The 26,691-nt window shown below is 45.5% G+C and overlaps 1 protein-coding gene across 1 annotated transcript; it reads left to right on the plus strand.

The window, feature by feature from the left end:
- Window positions 1-524: 524 nt before the first annotated feature.
- LOC128331312 (keratin, type I cytoskeletal 10-like) lies at window positions 525-9,797 on the plus strand (the record flags this gene model as incomplete). Its single annotated transcript, XM_053264662.1, has 7 exons — window positions 525-1,131; window positions 3,602-3,684; window positions 4,821-4,977; window positions 6,273-6,434; window positions 8,328-8,453; window positions 8,637-8,860; window positions 9,500-9,797. Coding segments are annotated over exons 1-7 (1,479 nt in total), but the record flags the coding sequence as incomplete, so codon positions are not given.
- Window positions 9,798-26,691: the final 16,894 nt, after the last annotated feature.

Here is a 26,691-nt window from a genome sequence, read left to right on the forward strand (position 1 = left end):
TGCCTTATGAATAATTAGTTGATGTGCTGCAAATGGAGTAGGCTATAGCTTGAAGATGCAGGCTGAAAGTAAAATGAAGATGCAGCTACCTCTCCATCACAGCAAAATATTATATCTTAAGTAAAACATCTCGAGAGTGACAACATCCCAGATATGATGGCCTTTGATAGCTTAAAAAGCCTCCCTTTGGTAATTTTTGGCACCAACAATGAGATTGGCAAATGCCATGGGAAGGGCAGGAACACCCTTTAGGGCAACACCCTCTGTGGGAGATATAAATAAGGATCGGTTGAGAGGAAACATTTGCAGTCTGATCCCAAATCCGGGCTGTAGAGCTGAACTGGGGCTTTTGTGGGGTTTGAATTCTAAAAAGCTTTCATTATGAGTTGTGGCGTTAAGGGTGGTGGTGGAGGAGGAGGTGGTGGAGGTGGAGGTGGTGGTGGTGGAGGTAAGAGCTGTGGTGGTATCAGCAGCGGGGGAAGTTATGGAGGTATTGGTGGTGGAGGTGGTGGAAGTATCAAAATTAGAGGATCATCTTCTGGGTCCTCAAGAGGATTTTCAGGAAGAAGCTTTGGCGGAGGAGGATCCAGAAGTGGTTATGGAGGAGGCGGTTTCAGCAGTAGTAGCAGTGGAAGAATAAGCAGAGGAGGAATATGCTACGGAGGTAGCAGCTGTGGGGGTTATGGTGGTGGAGGTTATGGCATGGGAGGTGGTAGCATGGGAGGCGGTAGTTATGGTGGAGGAGGCTTTGGTGGTGGAGGAGGCTTTGGTGGTGGAAGAGGCTTTGGTGGTGGAGGAGGCTTTGGTGGTGGAAGAGGCTTTGGTGGTGGAGGAGGCTTTGGTGGTGGCAGCAGCGGCGGTGGCGGTGGTGGCTATCGCAGTAGTGGCTCATTCAGTAGTGGCAGTTTTGGATTTGGGAGTGAAGGTGGTCTCTTCTCTAACAATGAAAAGTCAACCATGCAACAACTTAATGACCGCCTGGCTAATTACATTGATAAAGTGAAATGCCTGGAAGAAGAAAATGATCAACTTGAGATCTTAATCAGAGAATGGTACCAGAAGCATGGAGGTAGCGAATCACCAAGGGACTATAGCTGCTATTACCAAGAAATTGACCAACTCTACAGTGAGGTATGTTATCATATTTTAAGGAGTAGTGTGTGTGTGTGTTGTGCTATTGTGTCCATCATTAAGACAAAAAGTTTATTGAGAGAAGATTTACTGAGAATGACATGCTTAATTAAACTGGGTAGCTGGAATCCAGAGCAGCCTTGGGAGAATGCAGTAAGAGGCTTTAGCCGCACAGCCAGACTCTTCCTGAGCAGCAGCGTGTGTGTGAGAGAGAGTGAGAGGGGAAGTGATTTTCTCTGCTCTCCCCTGCCTCCGAAAGTGATCTTTGCCTTCCAGATACTGTATATGCTCCTGAGGGCTGTGCATAGCCCTCAGGGACATATATATGGGAGGCAAAGAGCACTTTCAAAGGCAAGGGACAGCAGGGGAAATCACTCCTCCTCTGTCCATGCTCTACCGCTCGGGCAGACTCTGGTTCAGTTAAGAGCAGCCTGTCCTTGTGAGGATGCAGCTCCCGCTGCATCTTCTCAATGCTGCTTTGGATGTCAGTCAATGATGTTAAAGTCCATAGGAAGCTGCCCTATACTGAGTCAGAGCATTGGTCCATCTAGCTCCGTATTGTCTGCATAGACTGGCAGCAGCTTCTCCAAGGTTGCAGGCAGAGTCTCTCTCAGCCCTATCTTGGAGATAAACTTGGAACCTTCTGCTCTTCACTTTATAGATGAACAAGAGGCTTCAACAATTACAGTATGGCCACATCCACATATAATGGGAAACCAGAGGTGAAGGAACCTGAGGTTGAATTTCTTGTAATGTGTGCAACCGAATGTGTGCAACCATGGTTCTGTCAGAAAAGTGACCCAAGGTTTCCTTTCCCAAACTCCAGTTTGATCCCTCAGGTTGTAGTGAGTTTCACTCTTCCTACTGTGGTTTGCATTCAGAAGTGTTACTTCTGAAGGCAGAATTGGAGTTACAGCGAGCTGCAACCAGAGTTGAGGGAGGAAGTTCCTCCCTCGCTTCAGCTGTGATTGGCTGCCAGGGCTGTCCTTCGTGCCAGAAGGAAGTTCACACAGCCAGTTCCCCCACCTGTACAGCAAGTTCCCCCTACTCTCTGCAGTCTCCAGTTTTTAACATCTGCGAAAGGGGTGGGGGTGTCCATTGGGCCCACGGTTTCCCATTGCATGTGAAGGTGGCCATCATAAAAAGACAGCAGAGGCAATAGGCAAAAAAATTGGCCTCCAAAGGACAAGACCACCAGCACCTAGTCATCTCTAGTGAAGCTGGTAGAAACTTGAAACCTTTGGCAATGGGTTCTAAAAATTCTAACATTCTGTTAAAACTAAGCTCCTGGATTTCAATATCATCTTGATAGCCTTTATTGTAGGCTTTAAGTGAGGACTTGGTTCTCAGCAAATGAGATGGCAAGCCTGTATTTCAGTTATAGCAATGCAGACTGCAGGTAGAGGTTTATATATGTTTACATGATGCTCCATAAAGATTCCTGCACATAGAACAATAGCAGTCAGGGAGAAGACTAGGCAAAACCCTTCAATAACAACAACAACAACAACAACAACAACAACATGATGATGATGATGATAAATGAATAAAAATAATAAAAATAAAAATTAAAAAAAAAACCCAAACCCTAACTTTATTTGTTAGCTGCCCCATAACAAATTGTTCTCTGGACAGCTTACAACACAAATGACAACTAGTCGTCTATGTGCAGGGAAATTTTTTATGGAGGAGTATTCCATCATGAGACCCCACCCTCAATCTATACAGTCCAGACACAAGTTTACCATCCCTTAGATGATAGGCATGAGGGGGAAGAGCGTCTTCTTTGTAGTGGTGCCAAGGCTACAGATCTTCCTCTGCAAAGACCTGGCATCTTCTTGCCAATGCCTATCTTAGCTAGACTCAGTCTTTCTTGTTTGCTCAACTCTTTAATAGTGAATGGCTGACATCCAAACTAAGTTATTCAACAGCACTCCTCAGCAAGTAGTCTCAAGATGATTTAATTTCAATAGGACAGCTCAGGTGTAATGTAGTCTAGTTATCCACCACCAGTAGGCTTTACAGCCTATAACACACTTCTGTTGTCATGTTGCTGCTCTTTCATTATGTTTGTATTTGTAAAACATCTTGAGGGCTTCTTGTAATGCAAAGGAAGCAAAGGAATTTCTTAAATGGAGAAAAACTGCAGTTCAGTCTGTGTCAGAGTTCTCACTGATGTTTTCTTTCTCAATTGGAATATAGAGAATTTAATTTCTACAGGGTCTGACTTGTTCTGCAGTATAATCAATGCATATTAAGTAAAGCAATCGTGAGTATGCACTCCGATATTGCTCTTGGCAGCAGGGCCCACACCATCCATATAAATGAATGCACAGCAAGCACAGAGATTTGATCTCAGAACAATCCTAGTAAACAAGCCAGTTACACATCTATGGTGTTCTGTTATCTTGGTGTCAGTTTGAATAGACTGAAGGCACTGAACATATACATTTCCTTTCATTTATTCCAGCTTGTTGCTGAAACAGATGATTATAACAAAATCCTGCTGAATATTGATAACACCAGGATGACTGCTGAAGATTTTAAGATGAAGTGAGTATCACTTTTCACCCACTTTCTTCAGACCTACTTCTCTTTGCTGATTTTATTTTGAGAAATGTATATTCTGCTTTTTAAAAAACCCCAAAAGAACAACTCCAAGTGGAAAGTCATCACCATACTGATTAAAAAGTCAATACCAATGATGTAACTGCTCAGTACAGAGACAGACATTGTTATGCAGGACACTCCAAAAAGTCTCCAAAGCCTTGAGAAGAGAAGAGTTTCATACTGCATCCTTAAAAAGCAATCAAAGATGAGTGCTGACAGGCTTCTTTAGAAAGGGATTCCCACAGTAAACAGGCCTTTTCCTGCTTCTTTGGTCAGAGAGCTCATACAGGGAGAGGCACTATCCAAAATATATGGGGCCATCTGCTCAATTATAGTTACACCCCTGTAGATAAGAACCAATACTTCAAAATATGCCTTTAAAATCTAATAGGTAATCAGTGCAGTCAATACAGAACAGATCTTGTATGATCCTATAGTCCTTGCCCAGTAAAGCAGTGGGATGTGGCATTCTGCACCAGCTACAACTTCCAATAACCTGGGTACCATGGCTGGAATTAGTGGCAACAATGTATAGCACACTGACACAGTTCAGCACCCATCTTCTACTGTCAATGACATAGGATTCTACTCAGCTAGAACCAAAGCAAACTTTGTCACTGACTTCTGTGGGATATCAAATGACACTTCAAGCCTTACTTGATTACTGTCACTAAGCAAAATGTGCTTTGATGACTGACCACAAAAGTAAAAGATGCTCAAAGATGATGTGTGTGAATGAATGACTGCAAGATGTTGAAACCCTTTTGCAATTAAACATGAATTCCGAGACATGTTTGGGCTGGCTCTCCATGTGCTCAGAGAGCATCACTTTATCAATCCTGAAAAATCTTCAAAAAGTGAAGTTGACCAAACATGTTGAGTTTTGATCTGGGCATTTAAGGCCTGTTAAATACTTGTAAAGCCACTGAATAGGTCAACCTGTCTCCATTTGAACACATGAAAATGGCTATGTGAATCTTGATAGACAGGAAACAAGAGACACAGTTACATCATAACCTAATAGCAAACTTTTATGAGGACTGTTGGTTATGGTTCTTGTTTCCTTTCCTGTGGATTAGGTATCAGACTGAATGTGGTCTCCGTCAGAATGTGGAGGCTGACCTCAATGGGCTGCGCCCCCTCTTGGATCAGTTGACTCTTGCCAAGTCTGATCTGGAGATGCAGTTTGAGAATCTTAAAGAGGAACTGATCTGCCTCAAGAAGAACCATGAGGAGGTAAGAGCTCCAGCCAGCAGCGGTGAGCAGAATCTTCTGACCATCCTGTGAGTTTTTTGGATAGCAAGCTGCCACCAACAGTTTAGTTTGACTGCAAAGTTCAAAATACATTATTACATGATACTGGAAATGTTTCTGCCTTCATTGCATATCAGTTGGGCTACACAACTTTCTTCTTCTTTGATAAAGAGCTGAATTGGTCAATAGTACAGAAAACGTATCACCAAATTATAGTAAAGGAATGTTTTTCAATTGGTACATTCAATTGTTTTTGAGAAGACATAGGGATGTGATTTCTCAGCCAGCCTGTATTGCCACACCTTTCAGGGCCACTTCATGCATTAATTTAAGGCACAGAGCTAATTCTGTTTAGAGGAAAGGTAAACAGACCTGGGTGTCTCTATAAGGGTCAGGAAGTATCACTGACCCACTCTAGCCTATGGTTTTTAAAGTACAGTAATCCCTCGACCTACGAACTACTCAACTTACGTTGTTTTCGAGTTACGAGCGACAAAAAGACCGGAAGTAGTTGCTTACCGGAAGTAGTTGCTTACTCGACCTACGAATGTTTAGATGCGGCTTCCTCGAATTACGAGTGCTTTAAGACTTCCGTGGTGCGCTCCCCGACTTACGAAAATTTCGACCTCCGAACGTGCGTTTGGAATGGATTATTTACGTAAGTCGAGGGACCACTGTATCAGAGGCGTAACTAGGGAAAACGGCGCCCGGGGCAAGCACTGAAATGGCGCCCCCCCGCGCCCCCCCACCCCCCCAACATACTACATTATACTTAGGTTTTTCCTCACAAGCGCCTGCCGACGCCGCCAAGCCAGGCCACTGACTGGCCGCCAGGCGCCAGCAAAGCAATGGGGGGGGGGCGCGGGCAGCGCAGAAGGGACCGCTCGTGGGGGAGGGGGCGCCGACACGCTCCCTTGACTGCTGCAGCGCTGCTGCACTGAGCAGGAAACATTTGTATTAACAAAAAATAAAAAATAATAAAAAAATATTTTTTGTCATGGCGGCGCCCCCCATGTGACCAGAAAAGATGGCGCCCGGGGCACGTGCCCCCCCTGCCCCCCCTATAGTTACGCCTCTGCACTGTATTGCTTTGCCTTTGTCTGGCTGATCTCTGTGCAGTCTCCACGTCATCAACTGGATGGCTATGCTCAGGCTGAATTCCTGCCTGATTCAGGAGACTCCAATCCTGACACCTTGGTCGGAAGAAAGTGATCTGCATTTTAGTCCAGTGAAGCATATGACACTACTGAAGTCATGATGTCTTTCCCATATCGCAGGCAATCAGAGGAATGCATCATAAATCTGGTGGTGATGTCAATGTGGAGGTGAATTCTGCTCCTGGACCGGATCTGAAACAACGTCTTGATCAACTCCGGTGTGAATATGAAAACATCATTGCGCAAAACCGTAGAGAGGTGGAAACCTGGTATGAAAGCAAGGTAATGAATTATATTTATGTCTCATATGTGTCTCACAATAGTCAGTCATCTCCACAGTCACCATCAGAATACAATGGGAGCCACTGACAGGAGTCTGGGTAACAGGCAGAAACCTAAGGGGACAGGGGTTGATGCTGGCTTTTGTAGGTTGCTCTACAAGTGTCATCCAAGTGTCTGAACAGAGAATTAAAGATGTCAAGGGAAGATGGAATCTGAAGGGGTGTGAAGTGGGGTGAAGCAGCCTTATGCAGAGAGCATCAGGGGATCTTGAGTTGCAGGCAACAGATCATCTGAAGGATGCCCATGATTTGGTATTTCCAAGAGATGGGGTGCAGATAGAGGGGAATAGAGGAAAATAGGTTACTTAGAGAATGGTCCCAGAAATTTTCCACACCTCAAAGGGTTCTGCTGGCAAGTCCCTCTAATTTCCCATGCACTCATGCCACAATTGCTGCTTACCTCCTCTCTTGTCAGGATCTAATTAAGGTTATTTACAAACATCCACAATGAAATCCTTGTGTTCTTTTTTTAAAGAGAAAAGCTGCTTTGAGAAAGGATTATTTAGAGAAGAGGAATGAGAGGGGGAGAACAGTCAAACTTACTCCCTCCCAAAGTCACTTTTCTTTTTAAAAAGGGTGATTGGATTTTGTAATACATATTACACTGAATTAAGCCCTGACTCTCAATCCCTTTCCTCTCCTGGGTGGTTTCTGGACTATGAGATTTGCAATGGTTAATGCATTGCAAGCTGTGATGGAATAGTACAACAGTTTCAAAATGAGAGTAAAGGATTGTTTAATGCTTCATTGTAAGCTGGTGGCCATGCATATTGTCCGACCGCTGAAACGTATTTTCCAGGCAGGAATGTCCATATTATCATTGAAACACATTTATCTGCTCCTGCTCCATTTGGGCCAATGGAGTCGTGAGCGAAAGGGAATCTTGTGGTGATCCTGGAAGTGGGGGTGGGGAAGAGAGGAACTGGCGCACCCAGGTGGTGCTCCAGGTAGAGCCTCGCTAGGGCTGGGGAGCCTTACAGCAACCGTGGAGCACCTTTCTCCTCTCTGCCATCGCCCTTGCTGCTTCTCTCCTTTTGGGCCTTCCCCTGAGGAGGGAGGATGTCGGTGGCACGCCTCCAGATAAATAAACAAATAAATAGGTGAGAAGAGGCGGAGGCGAGAGGGGAGGGGAGGGGAGGGGAGGGGAGCACCAGCCAGGCTCCCTATGTGATGGGCTCAGATTAGAATTGAGATGCCAAGACATGCTGCAGGCTAGGGTGGAGGTGGATCAACAAAGCATTTCAGGATGAATTAGCAATATCCTAGGTAAAGAGATAGGGGTTGAAAGTTTACTCATGATGCTTGCCTAACCTTGAGGTTGTTCACATGACTGGGCCGGCAGGGTGGTGGGCAAGGGGGGTTGATTGAACTCACCTCCCCCCCCCCAATGAGCATGTTACTATTGCAGGGAGTGAGGACTGCACTCCCAGATGACACATCCCGGCCTCCACATATCCCCAATGCATTGCATGGCAGCATGATGCCTTGGGGGATTCCCCCAGGAGATGGATGCACTAGGCTGAACGTAGGCCCAGTGAACACACAATCCCAGAGCCCAGGTTAAAGGCTTGCTCAAGCCCTTAAACCCAGCTGAGAGCTGGGTTTAAAAGTTGGGCGAGGTGGTGCTGATCCCAACGGTTCTCACATGCAGCCTAACCCCGGCTGGGCTTCCCTAGCTTGGGTTAGGCGGCACGTGAGAACAGCCTCATTATGCAAGACTGCTTAGTCCAGTTCTAGGTTTGTATTTTTAGCTTCCTTATGTTCACAGGTTTGCTATGTCCACCTGATAGCAAATAGCCCTTGAAATTATGGAACCTTCATTTGTGTCTTTTAGATGGAGGAGGTCCGCCAGCAGGTCTCTTCAAGTGGCCAAGAAATTGATTCCGGCAACCACCAAGTTTCGGAACTGAGGCGAGAATATCAGACACTGGAGATTGAGCTTCAATCCCAACTCAGCATGGTATGTAACAGCATGTGCAAATGGCACATGATACCCATAGGAAACCCATCTGACTTCCCATTTGGCAGTGGCCAAATATACCTGTATTTCTCTTTACCCTGGAACCATCTCAGTCTTCCGCATTGCAATACTTGTCTCTTCCCTGAAGCTCATGTCCTTCATGTGTTTCCTTCTTAATTTCAGATCCAGTCGATGCAAAGCAATCTGGAGGATACTGAACGCCGGTATAACATGCAGCTGCAACAGATTCAGTGCCTAATTGAGCCAATAGAAAGAGAACTGGCCAGTATCAAATGTGAAATCGAGAGCCAGAATCAGGAATACCAACTGCTTCTTGGTATCAAAACCCGTTTGGAACAGGAGATTTGCCAATACCGTCGACTGCTTGAGGAAGGACAGCAAGAAATGTATGTTGATTACAAGAAATATCAGCTAAATTAATCCATTACTGTGAAATCTTGACTGCAGCCAACATAGTAGTGTCAACAACTGAGGATTTCCATAAATCCTGTTGCCCAAATGTTAGCAATAACCAACAAGCAGACCATACAGAAGTTATAGAGTTAGCTGATTTTTATGCCAATATGTATTGGCTGTACAACTATGTATCAAGGAGAAAAATGGATGATGGGTATGAATAGACGAAACTGGATGATGAATGAATATATGAAACTGCCTTATACTGAATCAAGCCATTCAGGCCATTAGTCCAGTACTGTCTACTTCAACCAGCAGCAGCTCTCCAAGACCTCAGGCAGAGGTATCTCCTAGACCAGGGATTCTCAACGTTGGGTACCCAGATGTTATTGGACTTCAACTCCCATAATCCCCAACCAAAGGCCACTGGGGCTGGGGATTATGGGAGTTGAAGTCCAATAACATCTGGGGACCCAATGTTGAGAATCCCTGTCCTAGACTAAATAAGGATATTGTCATTGAAAAGATTTGGATGTTGAGGCCCAATACACAAGGCATAGTCTGCTATGGTGTTCTTTTTCTGTTAAGGGCTTTGCAGTATTATTTATTATTATGTTTCTGTTTTGCAGTGGTTCGGGAGGATACGGAATGTCTGGAGGAGGAGGAGGAGGATATGGAGGTGGAAGCGGCGGCAGAATTGGCGGAGGAAGCATGGGCGGCGGAAGCATGGGCGGCGGAAGCATGGGTGGCGGAAGCATGGGCGGTGGAAGCATGGGTGGCGGAAGCATGGGAGGAGGAGGAGGCCGAATTGGTGGAGGAAGCATCGGAGGAGGAAGCATCGGAGGTGGAGGAGGTGGCGGTTCATGTGGCCAAATCGGCGGAGGCAGCATTGGTGGAGGCGGAGGCGGAGGTGGAGGCGGAGGTGGAGGAAGTTGTTCTTCAGGTGGCCAGTCCTACCCCACAAAACACGGTAAGAATGAAAACAGCCAAAAGAACACTTTTTCTTCCCTAATCATTTTATTTTATTTTTCTTTTCTCAGGCAGTTGGGACACTAATCAATAAGGGCTGCTTCAAATGTGATTAATTTCCTTTATGCCTTGCACTTCCTTAAAGGAAAAAGTCAAAACATTGTATTGGTTGTAACACATTGTATGAGTGTCTAGTTCACTGCATATATGGTCCCTGAGAAACTGCAAGTTGCTATAACCACCCAGCGCTGGCACATTGTACATGCAGCACATTAGCTATATGGGCAGTCATCATCCATGCAGATCTGTGAGCAGTTTGCTCATCTCTTCCTATGTGTAATCCTATCCATGCAATGGGGCCAGGGTGGGGCTGTGGGTAACTAATCTAGACTTGGAGGGCACATTCTTCAGCTCAGGATCTTTGCAGTTAGTGGCTGGATTTGGATGCTGAGAGCTTGAGCTGAAGAAGCTTGAAGCTGGAGCCTGATGTGTGACAGAGAGGAGGTGGGCTCAGCAAGATCAGAAGGCAAAACTGGCCAGATCAGAGGCCATATATATTGCGCCTGGCCAGATCAGAAGCTTCATAGGGCCTGCCAATTTTAGGGATGGTGTTGCACATTCCTGTATTCTCAAGTGACTTCTGGCATCTGAATGTACATGGCTCCTGGCTGCTCCCTAGGCTAAATCCCAGCTTTGGACCATAAGATTCTTGGTTTAAACTTCAGCGGCCCACATACCACACTACATCCCAATGCAGTTTCTGCATTGTCCGTGCTGCTGCAGACATTTAAAACAAAATCAACAAAGTTGTGTGACACAGCGACCATCATTAATGCCATAGTGTCTTACAACTGCATTTGCATAACTTATTTGCACCAGAGCACACTTGTGCAACAATGTCAATTTTGTTATAAATGCCTGTGGCAGTGTGGCTGGCACGAAAACCATTCTCAAGATGCTGCACGGTATATGGGCCAGAGTCGCCAACATCATGTATGAAATTCATCATGTTTGAGCCTGCCTTAAGTTCTCCTTTGATGCATACCTTTAGATCTAGCATGCTTCATTTCTTTGTGTCCTCTAAATTGGATTAGAACAGGGATTGGTCTCTTCAAGAAGTCCCTGGTGTGCATCTTGAGAGAGGGTGCAGAAATAATATACTTCTTAATTACCCTAAAGACATTTTTTGTTCCAGTAGGATAAAGAGTCAATATTTTCAATGAAATCATGCAAAGCTTACTGCATTTAGGACTTTTGAAAGCAAGTTTGACAAGCCACTAGCAAATGTATGTTGCACCTTAATCTCTGGGCCCTAAAAACTTCTTTATCTCCTGCCTTTTCTCTCTCTCCTAACAGGATATGGCAGGAAATCCCTTGACTAACCAGCAGCTATACGACGACACTCCAACTCCAAATCCTCCAAGCAGTTCTGCTAATAGAAGAAGAGCGTATTTGTTGAATTTCTCTGCATGGAGAGAGAGGATTGCTTCCTCCAGCTCTCGGACTCTGACCGTGCTGCCTTTCCATAAGAGTCCATTGCCCTATATCCCTATGTTTTTTTCATTCCTTAAAGCTCTTTCTAGCAGAACATGTTCTCGCTTTAGTTTACTAGTGGTTGACACTTGGTCTTTTGATGTTGAAGAGGGTTTTCCAATAAAGCTCTATTGCTGCTTGATGCAATCAGAAAATCTGTTTCTCCTCTAAGAGTGATTTATGTTCAGGATCCATTTGATGGATCTACATATTAGGATGCACAATGCACCACTGCATAGTACTTAGCATATGGCTGCTTGTACCAGGCATAAATGGTGGTAAGCGGCTGCCACTTAAACTGCCCATCTCTTGTACCAAACAACAAGGGCTTGTGCCAAGGCATCCAGTGGAAGAGTCAGTCTCAGAACTAAAATGGGGACATGACAGGACTTGTTGGAAACTTACATATGGTCAAGACCACCCCACACATCAAGATAGAATGTACACACATGTGGACTTAGTTTCCCGTACTGTACAGCACAAGGGATCTCAAATATGCAATTCTGACAATGAGGTCCAAGTGTCTTACTCCCTGGACCCCCATGGTAACTTGCTGGGAGCGAGGAGGTACTGGGGTGTTCTATGCTGCACTGTGGTGCTGCACTGCCACCTGAGAAGCAGGAATCTCTCTTAGCTCTATCTTGGAGATGCTGCCAGGGAGGGAACCTGGAACCTTCTGCTCTTCCCAGAGCGGCTCGGCTCCATCCCGAGGGGAATATCTTACAGTGCTCACATGTGGTCTCCCATTCAAATGCAACCAGGGCAGACCCTGCTTAGCAAAGGGGACAAGTTATGCCTGCTACCACAAGACCAGATCTCCTCCTTGGCCGGAGGAGGGGAAAGTGATTGTGTGGAAGGCAGGCGCTGGCTTTGACAGTGTTTCCTCCGACCTTGGTAATCTGCGGTGTAAAAGTGCTGGGCAGGATGATGCCTCAGCTCAGAGTCAGACAGAGGCAGAGTAGCAGCAGAGAGTGGCGTGGGAAGAGGGTGGAAAGCAAGCTCTGTGCCCTCCACCCCACAGACAAGCACCAGGGTGTGCATAGAACCAATTTTGGCAGTTCAGTTCAAATTTGAGCCTAATTTGGACTGGACTGCTGGTCCACTAGCTGGTTTGAGTCGAAGAGGCCCCCAGTTTGGTTTGAAGGTTGGATCGGCTCGGACTGGGTCAGACAGATTCAGAAGTGGTTCGATTCGGTTCAAGAGGTATGCTTGTAAAGGGGACTCGGGTGAGGATTCCCCTTTAAATGCAAAGGAAGAACCCTGCCTTTCAAATACTTCCAATGGCAGCCAGGGGTGGGGGGCAGCGAGATGGCACCTTACCAGGGCTGGCGGCTCCTCGAAACTCCAGACCAGGACCAGCGCTCCCAGCAGCACAGTCTGGTTCCAGCCTTCATGATCGGAACCCCCACCATCTCCAACCATTGTAGCCGGGGGTGACAGGAGTTGTCATTCAGCAACATCTGGAGCACTACAGATTGAGAAGCTCTGTGCTAGAATATAGGCTGCATGTGCCCCATGGCCCTTTTCACAAACGTGAACTTGTTTTAGGTGAAGACCTGAGTGACAATAGTGCTATTTGGCTCTAAAAGAAAGGAAGGAAAAATGAATGCAAGGAAACTAGTAGTGAAAGCCCTCTCCCAAGCAGAACAAAAAATGGCCGATTACGGAGCAGTAAAATGACAAGTCAGCATGAATCCTCCCCCCTCCCCCACCCAGTCTGCTCTGAACAAGAAGCAATAGAATAAGTAGAACCGAATGGAAGTTACTTGAGAGTAAACATTAGAGAGTAAACAGCTGAGAGTGAACAAAAGAGCACTGCAGAATAATATAGCACTCTTTTAAAGTTGCATGGAACCTCCATATTAAATTGAGTTTCAGCAGGTTGTGGGAAAGCAATGCCTCAGCAGGGCCAAAGGGCCCTCCATGGAAGCAGTCCAAATAATGAATGTGACCATAATTAAGAACTGAAACAGAGAAGGAAAAGCAACAGACACTGGTTGGCATCCTGACCAATGCTGAGCTTGCACAACAAAGTCGCATTAATGGAAGGAAACTGCCTAGCTGCCTTCAGTCACAGGAATTTTTGGAACTCTGCTTTTGTGCTCCTGTGCAAATGTCCTCTGCAAAACGTATGAGGCATCCCACAGGCTACACATCGTAGCAGAAGTGTGTATGTTTGCAGTAGCACAACACTAGTCTGGAATGTGTAGACTCCAGAGGAAAGAGTTGTGGCACCAGGGCGTATCTAGGGGTAGGGCAGGCAGGGCACGTGCCCCGGGCGCCACTTGAAGGGGGCACCATTTTGTAAAATTAATTTTAAAAAAAATGGCTGCCAAAAACAAAATGGCCACTGTGCATGCTCAAATTGCCTCTGTGAGGCTCTAGGTCATGCCAGGCTTTGCAGAGGCCATTTGAGCATGCGTGGTGGCCATTTTGTTTTCAGTGGCCTTTAAAAAAAAAGATTATTTTTAAAAACAGCCACTGCACATGCTCAAATGGTCCCAGCGAGGCCAGCGGGGTGAGGGGGAATCTTTGCAACCCCCCCAGCCTTTAGGAAGCCCCCCAAAGGGGCTACGGGTAAAAATAATAATAATAAAAATATAATATAAGACACTGTACACATATTCAGATTGGCACTATGTACAGAGAATCAGGGCTTGTGAATACTGAGCTGACGCTTAAGAGCTAGGATTGTATTAATTTGCTCTTACTTTGCTTCTTGTGATAAGTGAGTTAAATGTGATGTCTTGCTAATATGGCTATTAATGGTGAGTTTGTCTTTGAATCAGTGTGAAACCCTTAATATTAAGGCCCACTGGGAGTTTCTTGCTCTCTTTCTCTCATTTTAACTGTCTTTCTGAAAGACTAGAATATATTCCAAGCAGTGACACAGTTAACTCTGCATATCCTTTAATTATTTACAGAGTATCTGGGAAAAGTCAAATTCTCCATTGATTTTTAAAACTTATGTAATGGTGATGCTACAATGCATAGTAGAGAATTAGACAGGCACTTCTGTTTAGTTTTCCAAGTACACCTCCACATAGTATTTGGGTATTTCATGAGCCCCCACATACTGAAATTTGTAGTTTTCCAGCATTTTTTGGTCTGGCTACGTCCACTGCTAAATAGTTTTTGAAATATTAAAAGATTAACGAGCTTGACTTGTATTTTTCAGCTGATATTATGGTAAAGTTATCTGAAAGATGGGTGTCAGATGCTTGGACAGGGGGCGCAATTTCAGTGTTTACCCTAGGCACTATTTTCCCTAGATACGCCTCTGTGGCACACAAAGACCAGGCAGTAGAATATAATTAAGAATCAGGGCCGGCCTTCTCATGAGGTGAACTAGGCAAACTAGAATGCCAAGAGGGAAGGTCTGAAGGTGGCCCAGGGGTCCCTCCCGTGGTTGAGAGCAAAGCAGCAAGCAAGTGTGTGTGTGGGGGGGGGGGGACAGCAGGTGAGTGAATGGGGGTGGGTGAGCACTCCTCATCCCCATTGGCTGCTCATTCTCCTCACAATGGCAGGCTGCTGCTCGTGCTGCCAGCCCACCATGGTGCGCTATAACCACAGTGCCGCCTCCTGTGGAGACGTCATTATAATGTGCTGCGGCAGGCGGGTGGCAGGAGTGGCAGCCTGCTGAGGCAAGGAGAGCAAGAGGGCCAGAGGGCGACAGGGACCGCCCCAGCCTGACAGGAAGTGCCCCCCATGAGCGAACAGGGTGCAGCCACAGGTTGCCCATGTGAGCCAATGGTGTGCAGGAAAGGGGCATGGAGTGCCCGCTTCAGGCCGGGCACCACCAACCCTTAGGCCAGCCCTGCTAAGAATATTAATGGTTTAATGAAATAAGTCTTGTTTACAGAAAGGCAAGTGCAGACTGCTTTTTTAAAGAATAAAAATTATCCTGCTGCTGGTTGGTTGGTTGTCTGCCCTGCCTCTAGCCCAGGACTGAACTAAATACCCTGTTTCCCCGAAAGTAAGACCTACCCCGAAAGTAAGACCTAGCAGTAATTTCTGATGTACCGCTAATTGCCCTAGTGCATTTTTGGGGGCTAAAATTAATATAAGACACTGTCTTATTTTCGGGAAAACACGGTAGTAACCAAAGCACAATTCAAGAGCTGGCCTGGATTCAGGATTGGAGTAACCAGAAACATTACAGAATCTTTCTCCAGGCCTAGTGGAACGAGTCAAGACAGCAGGTTTGTGCTAGTGCTTTGGAACGCCCTCCCTGGAGAGCTTCGCCATGCTCCTTCCCTCAGTGTTTTTAAAAAACATCTCAAAACGCACCTCTTTAGGGAGGCCTTTTAATGCTCCATTATTGTTTTGTTATATCTGGTAGGTTCTTTAGCTTCTTATAATTTTCAGTTTTAATTTGAACTTAATAATTGTGGTTTTAAATCTGACTTTAAAAAAAAAGTTAATTTTATTACTTTTATTGTATCTGTGTCTATCTTATTGTTGTGAGCTGCCCCGAGCAATAGTGCACTGGAGGTATAAATATTTTTAAATAAATAAGTAAGTAAGGTGATTCTGGGGCCTGTAGGAGCTTTCACAGGTGAGCTCTTCTGATCTACAGAGGGCATTGGCTTCCCAGTCCTGAAAATGGTTTGGTAGTATGTGGGGTGCTGTGTAGACTACACCAAGGCCTGTAAAGGCATGGATAAGGATCCTCTGAGACGCTGGACTACAGTTCCCATCATACCTGACTATTGGTCACTGTGGCTAGGAATGGTGGGAGTTGAAGTCCAATAACAGCTGGAGGGTCGAAGTTATGCAGCTCTGCTCTGAGGAGCCTTATGTCCTAGTCGAAAGATTAGTGGGAAAGCTGAAAAGATTCAGTGGCTTATCTCAGTGCAATCACTGTCAGGAGAAGGGCTTAAATGCCATTTAAAGGGCGCGCGGTCGATTCAAAAAAGGCGGGCAGGCAGTCTATTCTGAGGGTGGGCGGTCCATTCCCAATAGGTATGATTGTGGTTGGCATGCCTCCTTGAAGACTGTGGCCAGTGGCTACTACCCTGCAGATGTTCGGATGCCATGCCCACAGTCTGGCTCATTCCTTAGTGCTCTGCTGTTTTACCTACTGGGGGGTAAAAATTAACAATTTCCAATAGGCCTATGGTTGGATGAACGTCTGCAATGCGATTCACGGTTACAAAAATTTACATCAGGTCCATTTACCTGCAGTTTGCCATTACATGTGAATGCAGCCACTCAGTCCTCTTCCCATCTTTTCCTTCTTTCCCCCTCCCTTCCTGCCATTCCTCCTTCTAAGTCTCTGCTGTGATTATCTTAATCATAATCTTCCAGAGCTACTTGTGGGGACTGCTTTGTTTTTGTTTTCCAGGTAGTATGTGTGTGTGTACAAAAAATGCAAGAGTGACACCTACAGGGAATGTCTGGAAAAGCCTGCTCTACAAAGCATATAGAGCATGTTGCAAAGCAGGCTTCTTCTCCTTGCTGGCTCTTGGCCATAGAAGGCGACAAACCTTTGTTCCCTGCTTTTGTTAAGTAGTACACACAGTACACCTTAAGGACTTATGAGTGCACATCAAACAGTTCACCAGCAGGTGGCACACACTCCAGCTTCATACCAGTTTATGTATCAGCGATCTCATGCATCTAGTTTCAAACATACAGAAATACTGAATCTGTCCAGTGTCCTGATTGATTTCACATTTTCATTTTAAGCTCTGTGAGGGGCAAAAGTGCAATACATCTGCATGCAACACCATGGAGTACATTCAGTTCAGTGCTGGCTCTGGACTGGGAGGGGGGCATTTTAACTAGAGAGGAGAGGAGAGTTATTCTTGTGGTAGCAAGCATGACTTGTCCCCTTAGCTAAGCAGGGTCTGCCCTGGTTGCATATGAAAGGGAGACTAGATGTGTGAGCACCGTAAGATATTCCCCTCAGGATGGAGCGGCTCTGGGAAGAGCAGAAGGTCCCAAGTTCCCCTCCTGGCAGCATCTCCAAGATAGGGCTGAGAGAGATTCCTGCCTGCAACCTTGGAGAAGCCGCTGCCAGTCTGTGAAGACAATACTGAGCAAGATGGACCTATGGTCTGACTCAGTATATGGCAGCTTCCTATGTTCCTATGACCAGAAGTGTGTTTTGTTTTGTGTTGTTTTGTTTTTTTGTTTTGTTTTGCTTTGTTTTGTTTTTGCTGGAAATCCAAAAGAGCCAAAAGAAAGTACTAGCTGTTACGTTGATTTTAAGCACTGTTTAACAACTCAGAGGCTCATCCATCACTGATCTCCTGATGGGTGTGGCTTTATTTTTTATTTTTGCAGCGGGGAAATACAGCCTGACAGGATTGCAATTTGTGGTGGCGCCACCAAGGGGCAGATGTTTAACTCTTTCCTGCTTTTGTCTGCAAAAAGCCCACCTCCAGCTACTTTCCCACCCATGTGAGGAAAACAGAGGGGCTTCCACAGGTGGGAAAGCTGGCAGGGGAGTTGTTTTGATCATAGAAGTCCCAACAGGGAACTCTCTCCTTAGTGTCACGGCTTTGATCAACTGTGTAGCCCCCTACATTTCTATAAAAACAAAACAAAGCCATGTGGGGAAATTGATCACATATCTCCTGACCTCATGTGCTGTCTGAGCTTGTTGTTGAACAAAGAGTGACTATGGTGTTTTAGATGTTGCTGAGTACAGTACATAATGGCACTAGATCATTGTTAGAGATTGTTGATTTTTACCACAATAGGTAAAACAGCAGAGCACTAAGGAATGAGCACACACTCCAGTTACAGAGTAGGTAGCAGAGGATGGTTGGGATATTGCAGCTATTTAGAGAAAAGACATGGAGATCCTTGTATGACTAAACACTAAATATTTATTGGTTAAATACACTTAGATAGGAAATACCTATATCTAATCTAAAGGACTACATAGTGGATAGGTAAGGAGAGAGAGAGAGAGATGTTTCCACCTGCTCTCTAGGAGGAAAGGAAGGATGGTGACTCAGCACAGAAAGTGCTGCAGTCAGGGGTCATAGAGTAGGGACAGATAGGGAGACCCTTACTCACTGTCTCTACTCCCAAATGCCCCTAGTGGTCATTAGGACAGTTGGTGCAAAAGGTCGATGCACTGGAAGTTCATCTCCAACAATAATTACATTGGACTTCATTGCAAAATTGCTGTACTTACTCCCTCTCAGCTTCAATCCGTTCCTGACCCATCATTATGGGGGAAATACCTTTGTACTACATTGCAGGGATGCTGTACAGTTCTCTTCCTCTCTGCCTCAGCCCCACCTCCAACCTGCAATGTTAACAGTAGGCAACATTACATGGCTGCCACAAGTTATTCTCCTTCAGCCACAACCCTTCTAATCCGTAAAACGAGGATAGTAACAATGAACAATGAGCATTTGGTTTTTTTGAATCAGAAGGGCTTTTTTGAAATTAAACTTAAATTAAATGTATATATATATATGGTTTCTGGAGGAAAATGTTCAGCGGCCATTTTTGCCCCAGAGCAGACCAAAAAATGAGATAAAAATAACCATCTCTAAACAATAGAGTTGTCAATCTTGTTTTTAATCAATTATTATTATTATTAAAATTATTATTATTATTATTATTAACATTTTATATCCCACTCTTTCTCCAAAGAGCCCAGAGCAGTGTACTACATACTTAAGTTTCTCTTTCACAACAACCCTGTGAAGTAGGCTAGGCTGAGAGAGAAGTGACTGGCCCAGAGTCACCCAGCAAGTCTCATGGGTGAAGGGGGATTTGAACTCGGGTATCCCCAGTCCTAGTCCAGCACTCTAACCACTACACCACGCTGGCTTGAATTATTTCAAAGAACCCTGCTTCTAAGAGCTCTGTACCTTCCTGCTTCTGCCTACTGGGACCTCTTCCTACTTGTTCAACCAGACTTCAGACTCCCTCCATCCTCAATACCCAAACTTTATTCCCTCCTTTTTGGATGACATCTCCAGCCCCTTCTGTCCCTAGGCCCCACACAGTGGTCAACATCCAGACTAATGTTGCACTTGTGCAATGAACAAAGCGGTGCTGGTGCAAGCAAGTTGCACAGTGCACAAAATCACAGGGATGTGTGTGGTGTGGTTGCACGTTTGTGCAAAAGTTCCCGGCAAAACATATGAGCAAGAGATTTCACAGCTGGAGGTGTGTCACCTTGCTGGAAAAGTGCAAAGATGTTTGGACAAGTGCAACACTAGTTGGGAATGTAAGTGCCTAACTAAGTGCATCTGGCTAGTGTGACATCCTTGGGCTAGTGCAACATGATTGCACAAGTGCAGCATTAGGCTGGATGCTGGCCAGTGTCCCCTGCCTCAAACAAACCTTTCAGTTACTAATCAGAATAGTCATGTTCTATGCCAGCATTCTGCGGCTAAGCTTTACCATTCTGAAATTAAAATGTTTGTGAATATTCCATGATATCACAGAAGCCCACCCAACCCAAGGGCTGAATGTGTGTGTGTCTCTCTCTGGCCACCCTGGCCACAGCTTACTCCAAGATAGGAGGAGGCGACATGAGCACAGAGAGGTCAGGCTGCAGGCTGGATGAAGCCAGTGTCAGCCCAGGGCTGGGCCAGGGGGGAGCAGAGCAGGCAGGCAGACTTGGGCGAGTGGCCTGATGGGCCGAGCGGCCCGTCAATGACGTCAGCAGGGAGAGACAGCAGCGAGGGGCAGCGGCCACCCAAACGGGGGGGCTGAGGTCAGGAGGAGAAGGGACAGGGGGTGGAGGGGGTGGAAGCGACTTGGAAGGGCTAATAAAGAATGGGGAAACGGAAGGGTGGGGTTGGGGGGCTCAGCCTATGAAGTCGCTTTAAAAGGACCCAGCCAGTAATGAGGGGCAGAAGGGAGTAGGAGGGTTGTGGTCTCCCCATGAGGAGCCAACCCTAGGTTGTCGGTGGGGAGAACCCGCTGCCAAGGAGGAGGACTCGGGAGTTGCCAACCCCGTCCCCCTTCGCTGAGGCTGAATTTTAGGCGTGTCCGCTGACCCCCTTAGAGGGGCCCTGGTTGATAAGCAGCAAGAAAGAGTCACTTTTAGCCTTAAGGCCACATCCAAGCCTAAGAACATTTCCACAACATTAGGAACAACGGCCCACATATTGTACAGAGAGCCAACAACCCAAGGGGGAGGAACACCCGCTGCTTCAGGGCCACTTTACACCCTGTCTGTGCTGTTACCGAAGGCAGGGCTGCTCTGCGGCTACTAAGTAGTGCGTCGCTACACTTCCTATCATTCCCAATGCGAGTAGCACTAGAAGCGCGACGACACACGCCTTAGTTGGCAGCCTTTGGAAGCAGTGTGGGCGGGGTGTAAAATGGCTCCGATCCTCTTCCTTGGATCGGCCGCTCACTGTGCAGTATGGGAGCATGTCACTAGTGGATACTGATTATGTGGGTTGGGAAACAAAACACCAGTTTTATGGCATATTTCATTCTAAAGTTCAAAATAAGTTAAAATACAAAACATAAAGTTCATAGGGAAAGATACATGGCACGATACAAGACCATACAACATGTGCTTCACGTTGCAAATCTACTCACAGCAAATATATTTCAATATTATGTTGACTGTGTTATCCAATCCAATGGCTTAGAAAAATACTCCATGTATCACAGATATTATATTTGGTGGATTCTGTCTGATCTGTGAAAGCTAATTTAGCTGTAACGTCACCTTAAGGGGCCCAGCGAGGAAATGCTTGACTAACAAGCAGAAGGTTGCTGGTTTGAATCCCCGCTGGTATTATATCGAGCAGCAGCAATATAGGAAGATGCTGAAAGGCATCATCTCATACTATGTGGGAGATGGCAATGGTAAACCCCTCCTGTAGTCTACCAAAGAAAACTACAGGGCTCTGTGGGCACCAGGAGTCGAAACTGACTTGACGGCACAATTTTACCTTTAACATTCTGTTGAGCCACTCTGTATTAGAAGGAACATTACCTGATTTCCATTTTGCAGCAATTAGAATTTTTACAATTAAATGCATTATCTATTACCATAGCTATTGTTCCTGTTTTCCAAAGTGTGTTTAATGTAACCAAGCAACACAGCTTCAGGATTTTAATAAGAGTAACACCCAGTTATATGACTGACACTCTTAATCTATTCAATAAATCTTAATTTAGAGGCACGCCCACCAAATTCATACCGTGCAACTGAGCTATAAAATCAGCATTGCCATTGCCATACCTCCGACATTTCACATTTCTCTGCCTGGTAATTGTTATTTTACTAATTCAGATGTAAGATATGACATCTAAAAATGTGCAAGGAAATTAATATACAAGGAAACAGAGGGATAGCTGGGTCGAAATGCAATAGGCATTTAAAAACTAATTTTATACTGGTTTTAGATTTACATCAGATAGTTATTCATAAAACCCTGGTAGCAACTTCAGTGGAGTCGTCATGCTCAAGCTGCTCAATTTTTGACAAGCGTTTGTCTTCATTAGAGGATTACCAGGAGCAGTTTCAGACAGCACCTTTACTGCGAGTCTTTCCTGAGAGTTCGAAGTCCATCCGTCCCCAACTGATGCAAAAAGTAGATTTTTTTTTACACCAGATATAAATTGGGCTACACTCTAATGCGCAATGAAAAACTTGAATTGTGTGTGAAGTGCACCCAGATAGCTCGCAGAGACATTGGGGTAAATCTGGCCAATATGTGAACATACACCTCTATTCCAGAGGAGATGCGAACTAAAAGCCCTGTGTGAAAAAGCTCCAGGCCATTTGACCAGGGAACATGGTAGTATACTGCCGTGGTGGAAAGGATAGATTCCCTTTCTGATATTCCTGCTTCTTGCGTCCACTTTCTCCCAGATTTGAGCAGTTTGAGTAGGAAAGTGGTGGCATCTGAATGAGGGGAAGATATACACTGCCTAAAGAGAAGAGTAAAGAGACTTGGCTTCTCTAGCATGGGGCCTGGTTTTGGACACTTGTTGATTTAAAAAAAAAAGTACACTCTGCACATGCTAAGAGACACTTCCTTCTTTATGGTATTCTAGGACTGAGCCTTGACTGATCCAAAATGTTGAGAGATTGGCCCTTATGTGTAGATGTTTGGAGAGTGATTTTAATCTACACGATTGAAACAAAACAGTGGCAGTTATGCAGAAATAAAGCAGAGGCAGTTATTCCAAATTAATGAATGTGGTTACTGTGTGAATGGGGTTAGAAGGTGCTTGCACCAAAACTTCTCTGCAGGTCATCAGCACCAGTTTGGAATGCACCCTAATGCTCACTGAGCTTGTGGCAACTACAGTTTCACGAACAGCCTGGCATTCCCCTGCACTGTGCTAAAACCATTTCAGGTCCAGGCACACACAGCACTGGCACAGCTTTGGAGTGCTGTCAGCACAGGATCATTGAACACTTTCCTTCTTCATCACCTAACCATTTCTTTGGCCCAGGCCAAAGCAGAAGACAGTTGTAGGAGCCAATGTGCAGACCTGGCTAGGATTTTTTTCTTAGAGCAAAGGGGTGGGCTTTTGCTCTCCTGTTGTGGGATTGATTCTGTCTCCAAGAGCAATAAACTGTATCTCAAACTTTTAGGTGTGTTTGTTTTTCTTCAATCTGGGAATTAATAACCTAAGCTTGTGCCAGAGAAGTATGCCGAGAACCAGATGAAGTCACCTGTGTGGAATGTGATCATTCATCATGCAGTGGGTATTGAGCGGGCTGAGGACAGAACAATGAACCTTACCAGTTCAACAAGAGCCCACCCTGAGGTCAACAAGAGTTCAATCTATGGCCATGCTGCATTGCCTTCTTAGTGTAGAGTGGAGTTTAAGGAAACAAACTACCCTGGTGCTCTGCCTCTGTTGGCAGATTGCCCTGGAGTCCTGCCCAAATGGGTTCAGCAATGAGAGAAGAGAACCTCAGAAGAGGTTTCTCGCAAGCCCACAAAAAGGCTGACCATTGCAGAGATTCTCTTCTCTCCTTCTGGAACTATGGCAGACCTACCAGTGAAGTAGTTTTTCAAGATATATGGAGCTGTTGATCAGATAGAAAGCAACGTGTGAAGCTTAAAAGCTTTCACACTCACAATACAATGAAAGGAATCAGTCAACCTTGACTGTTTTCTTTTTTTCTCACATTCTGCAAAGACCAGAGCAGCAAGAACACTGGAATGGAGGTCTGCCTCCAGTTACCACCGGCATGTCTGGTGGCGACTCAAAATCGGGCCTTCTCTGTAGCTGCTCCTGGCCTGTGGAATGTGCTCCCGACAGGTATCCGTAGTTTGGGCTCGTTGCTGGCCTTCAAGAGAGCCCTAAAGACTTACTTGTTTGGCCTGACCTTCCAAGGTTTTAAAATTGTTTTTAAGTATTTTTAATTTGTTTTAAATCGCTCTGAACTATTTTAAATTTGTTTTTATATTGTTTTAACCTGTTTGTTTTAAATGATGTCCGTTCTTGTATTTTACCTGTTGTGCACTGCCCAGAGCCTTTGGATGGGGGAGTATAGAAATTTAACAAACAAGCAAGCAAAGCAGTGAACAAGTTTGTGCTTAAGTATAGTAGTTATTGAGGCTCTTCACACAATTACTGTGAAGAGCTATAAGGGGGTTTGTGGGGAGAGTGGGCTTAGCCCGCTCTCCCTTCAGATGAGCAAATGGCAGCCCTGGGCGGCCTGATCGGCTGCCCACACGGCTGCCGGCTCCGTCACAGAGCTGGCAGGGGCTGCGGGGATCAGGGGCCACGCAGCCCCTGGAAGTTCCAGAATGCCCCGTGCGAGCACGTGGGGCATCCTGGAGAGACCCCTGAGCCCTGGAGGCTGCTTGCAGCCTCCTGGTCGGGGGTCTACTCATGTGTCACCGACGCCATGGCAACACACGAGCAAAAAAAATGAGGTTAATGGAGCGCTTGTTGTTGTCGTTGTTATTATTATTATTAAAACTTTTATACCGCCCTTCCAAAAGGCGGAATAACCTCGGCTACGGGGAGGGGTATTTATGGAGGCTAGCTACTGGGAGCCTCGTGGCTCCGGTTGCAGCACATGATCGCCCCAAAGCAGGCTAGGCTCCCTTAGCCTACTTTTGTGCGATTGTGAGAATAGCCTCATTCTCTGCTTTAATGCACAAGAATGGAACAGGTCACAAAAGATATTTATGTTACAGGGCTGCTTCACACATTAAGTTTGTATATGTATACCCAAGGTATTTGACGTGCACATCTTAAAATGTAAAGTGTAAGTACGACAAACAGGTGCATGATGATACATGTGATTTTATACAGGTACGCTTGTCAAAGAGCCATATTTAATGGCAGCCCCCTTTGAGCACACACACGGAGTCGTAAACCCGGGTGTTTCTCTCTCTCCCCCTAATAAGTACATCTCTCTAGAGATGCACAAACCAGGCAATATAAAAATTAATTAATTAATTAATTAATTAAGAAAGAAAGGTTTTCAGGAAAATGCATTGGTTTGCATCTAGGCTAGTTAATCATGACTAAGTCTCACTGAAATCAATGTGGCAACTTAGTCATGCCGGGTGACCTTTCAAAGAGGCAAGGTGTGGTGGTTGCTTCAGGTGGCAGATTACTGGGGTGCTAGCAGGACAGCAGGATGCCACCACCACCACCACCACCACCACCCCACAGCGCTTTGGGAACTGATCTGGCCCTTTCAGGTTTTGCAAGGAGTGCCTCTCTTCCTGCCAAGTTTGCAAGAAGTCCAAGGAGAGAAGCTGCTGCTGGCAACCTTCCCTCCTTCCCCTTCGTGCCACTTCCAAAGCCTGAAAAGGTCAGTTTGTGAAAGGGAGCTGCCTTCCAACAGGATCATGGGGCAAGGATTTGGATTTGGTGCCTTGCATGAGACACTGCAATTTCTTGGGCCACCCCTGTAGCCTCCATTTCAGTGGGACTCAGTCATAACTAACTTAATCAAGATGCTGCCTACCCATTGCTCTGAAAGGGCTTGCAACTGGAGCCCTTTTTTCACTGGGTCAGTCTTTGTGCCACTTCTCTTCAGCTCAGTGGGGCATGTATAAGAAAACCCACTGTTGCTGTTTTTAAGCTATATCCTGCTCAGATCAATGGACAATTTAATTAATTAATTTTACATTTATATCCTGCTCTTCTTCCAAGGAGCCCAGAGCGGTGTACTACATGCTTAGGTTTCTCCTCACAAAAACCCTGTGAAGTAGGTTAGGCTGAGAGAGAAGTGACTGCCCCAGAGTCACCCAGCTAGTATCATGGCTGAATGGGGATTTGAACTCGGGTCTCCCCGGTCCTAGTCCAGCACTCTAACCACTACACCACTCCGGCTCTGAGGTGGGTGGGTGTTAAAGAGAGCAAGTTGCCATAGTAACACACACAACACAAAACACACACACACCAGCGATCTAGGCAAGAGACCAACTTTCTTAATATGTGCAATTTAGTTGGTGCCAGAGAATTCCAGGATTAGCACTAACATTTTGCAGATAGCGCTGCTTGAAGGAGGGGAAATTTGGCAAAATTTCATAATGGGTGTTTTAGCACAAATACTATGAAGTATTTCATCAGAAAGGTGAGGCTGCAGACTTGCCAGCCGCAGACTGCCCTTTAGCATATCAACAGAGAAAAATTTGTACTAACACACAACTTTCCAGACGCAAATAGCTACGTAGGTAGGTATGGATTAGGTGTTAGCATAAATTATCTTGCAATAAATAGGCGCCAGAGAGCCTGGGATTCCCCTTAAGTGAAATTTCATTGCTAAAACCTAAAGGTTATTTCTAAAGGCTCTTTCTCACGCGCGCGTGTGTGTGTTCTTTTTTAAGACAATAAAGAGGCAAACATAATGTGCAGAGTGCATTTTCTTCAATGCCTGGAGCTCTCACAAGAGTCACACTATTACTCAGAAATGTCACAGTCTGTTCTCCAGTTTAAGCACAGTGTCCAGTTCTACTTTCTGCCTGTAGCAATTCCATTACTTGTTTACCTGGTATTTTCCATTCTCATAGTGTCATATCTTGCATCTATGAAATATTTTACATTGAACTCCACCCTCTCTGCTTTACACAGTTTTAGCCTCATCACAACCATGGGAGGTAAACTAATGAGACACATTGACTTGCACAAGGCTAATAGCTAGGTTAAGATTTGAACCTGGGTTTCCCACACCCAAACCCAATGTCCTTGCCTCTGAAACTTTGGGGAGTCCAGGTTCCTCCTGCTTCTTCTCTGACTGAGTGCTGCCTTCAGTGGTCAAAGTCCTTGCTACAGCCCAGTACTAGGGAGAGTGGATAATAACTGAGACTCTTCTGTTTGCATTAGGATTGTGTGCTTACATGCATGGTTCCCCAAAACCAATAAAACAAGGAATACCTTGGTCAAC

Source organism: Hemicordylus capensis, chromosome 6 (genome assembly GCF_027244095.1).
Source record: "Hemicordylus capensis ecotype Gifberg chromosome 6, rHemCap1.1.pri, whole genome shotgun sequence".
NCBI lineage: Eukaryota > Metazoa > Chordata > Lepidosauria > Squamata > Cordylidae > Hemicordylus > Hemicordylus capensis.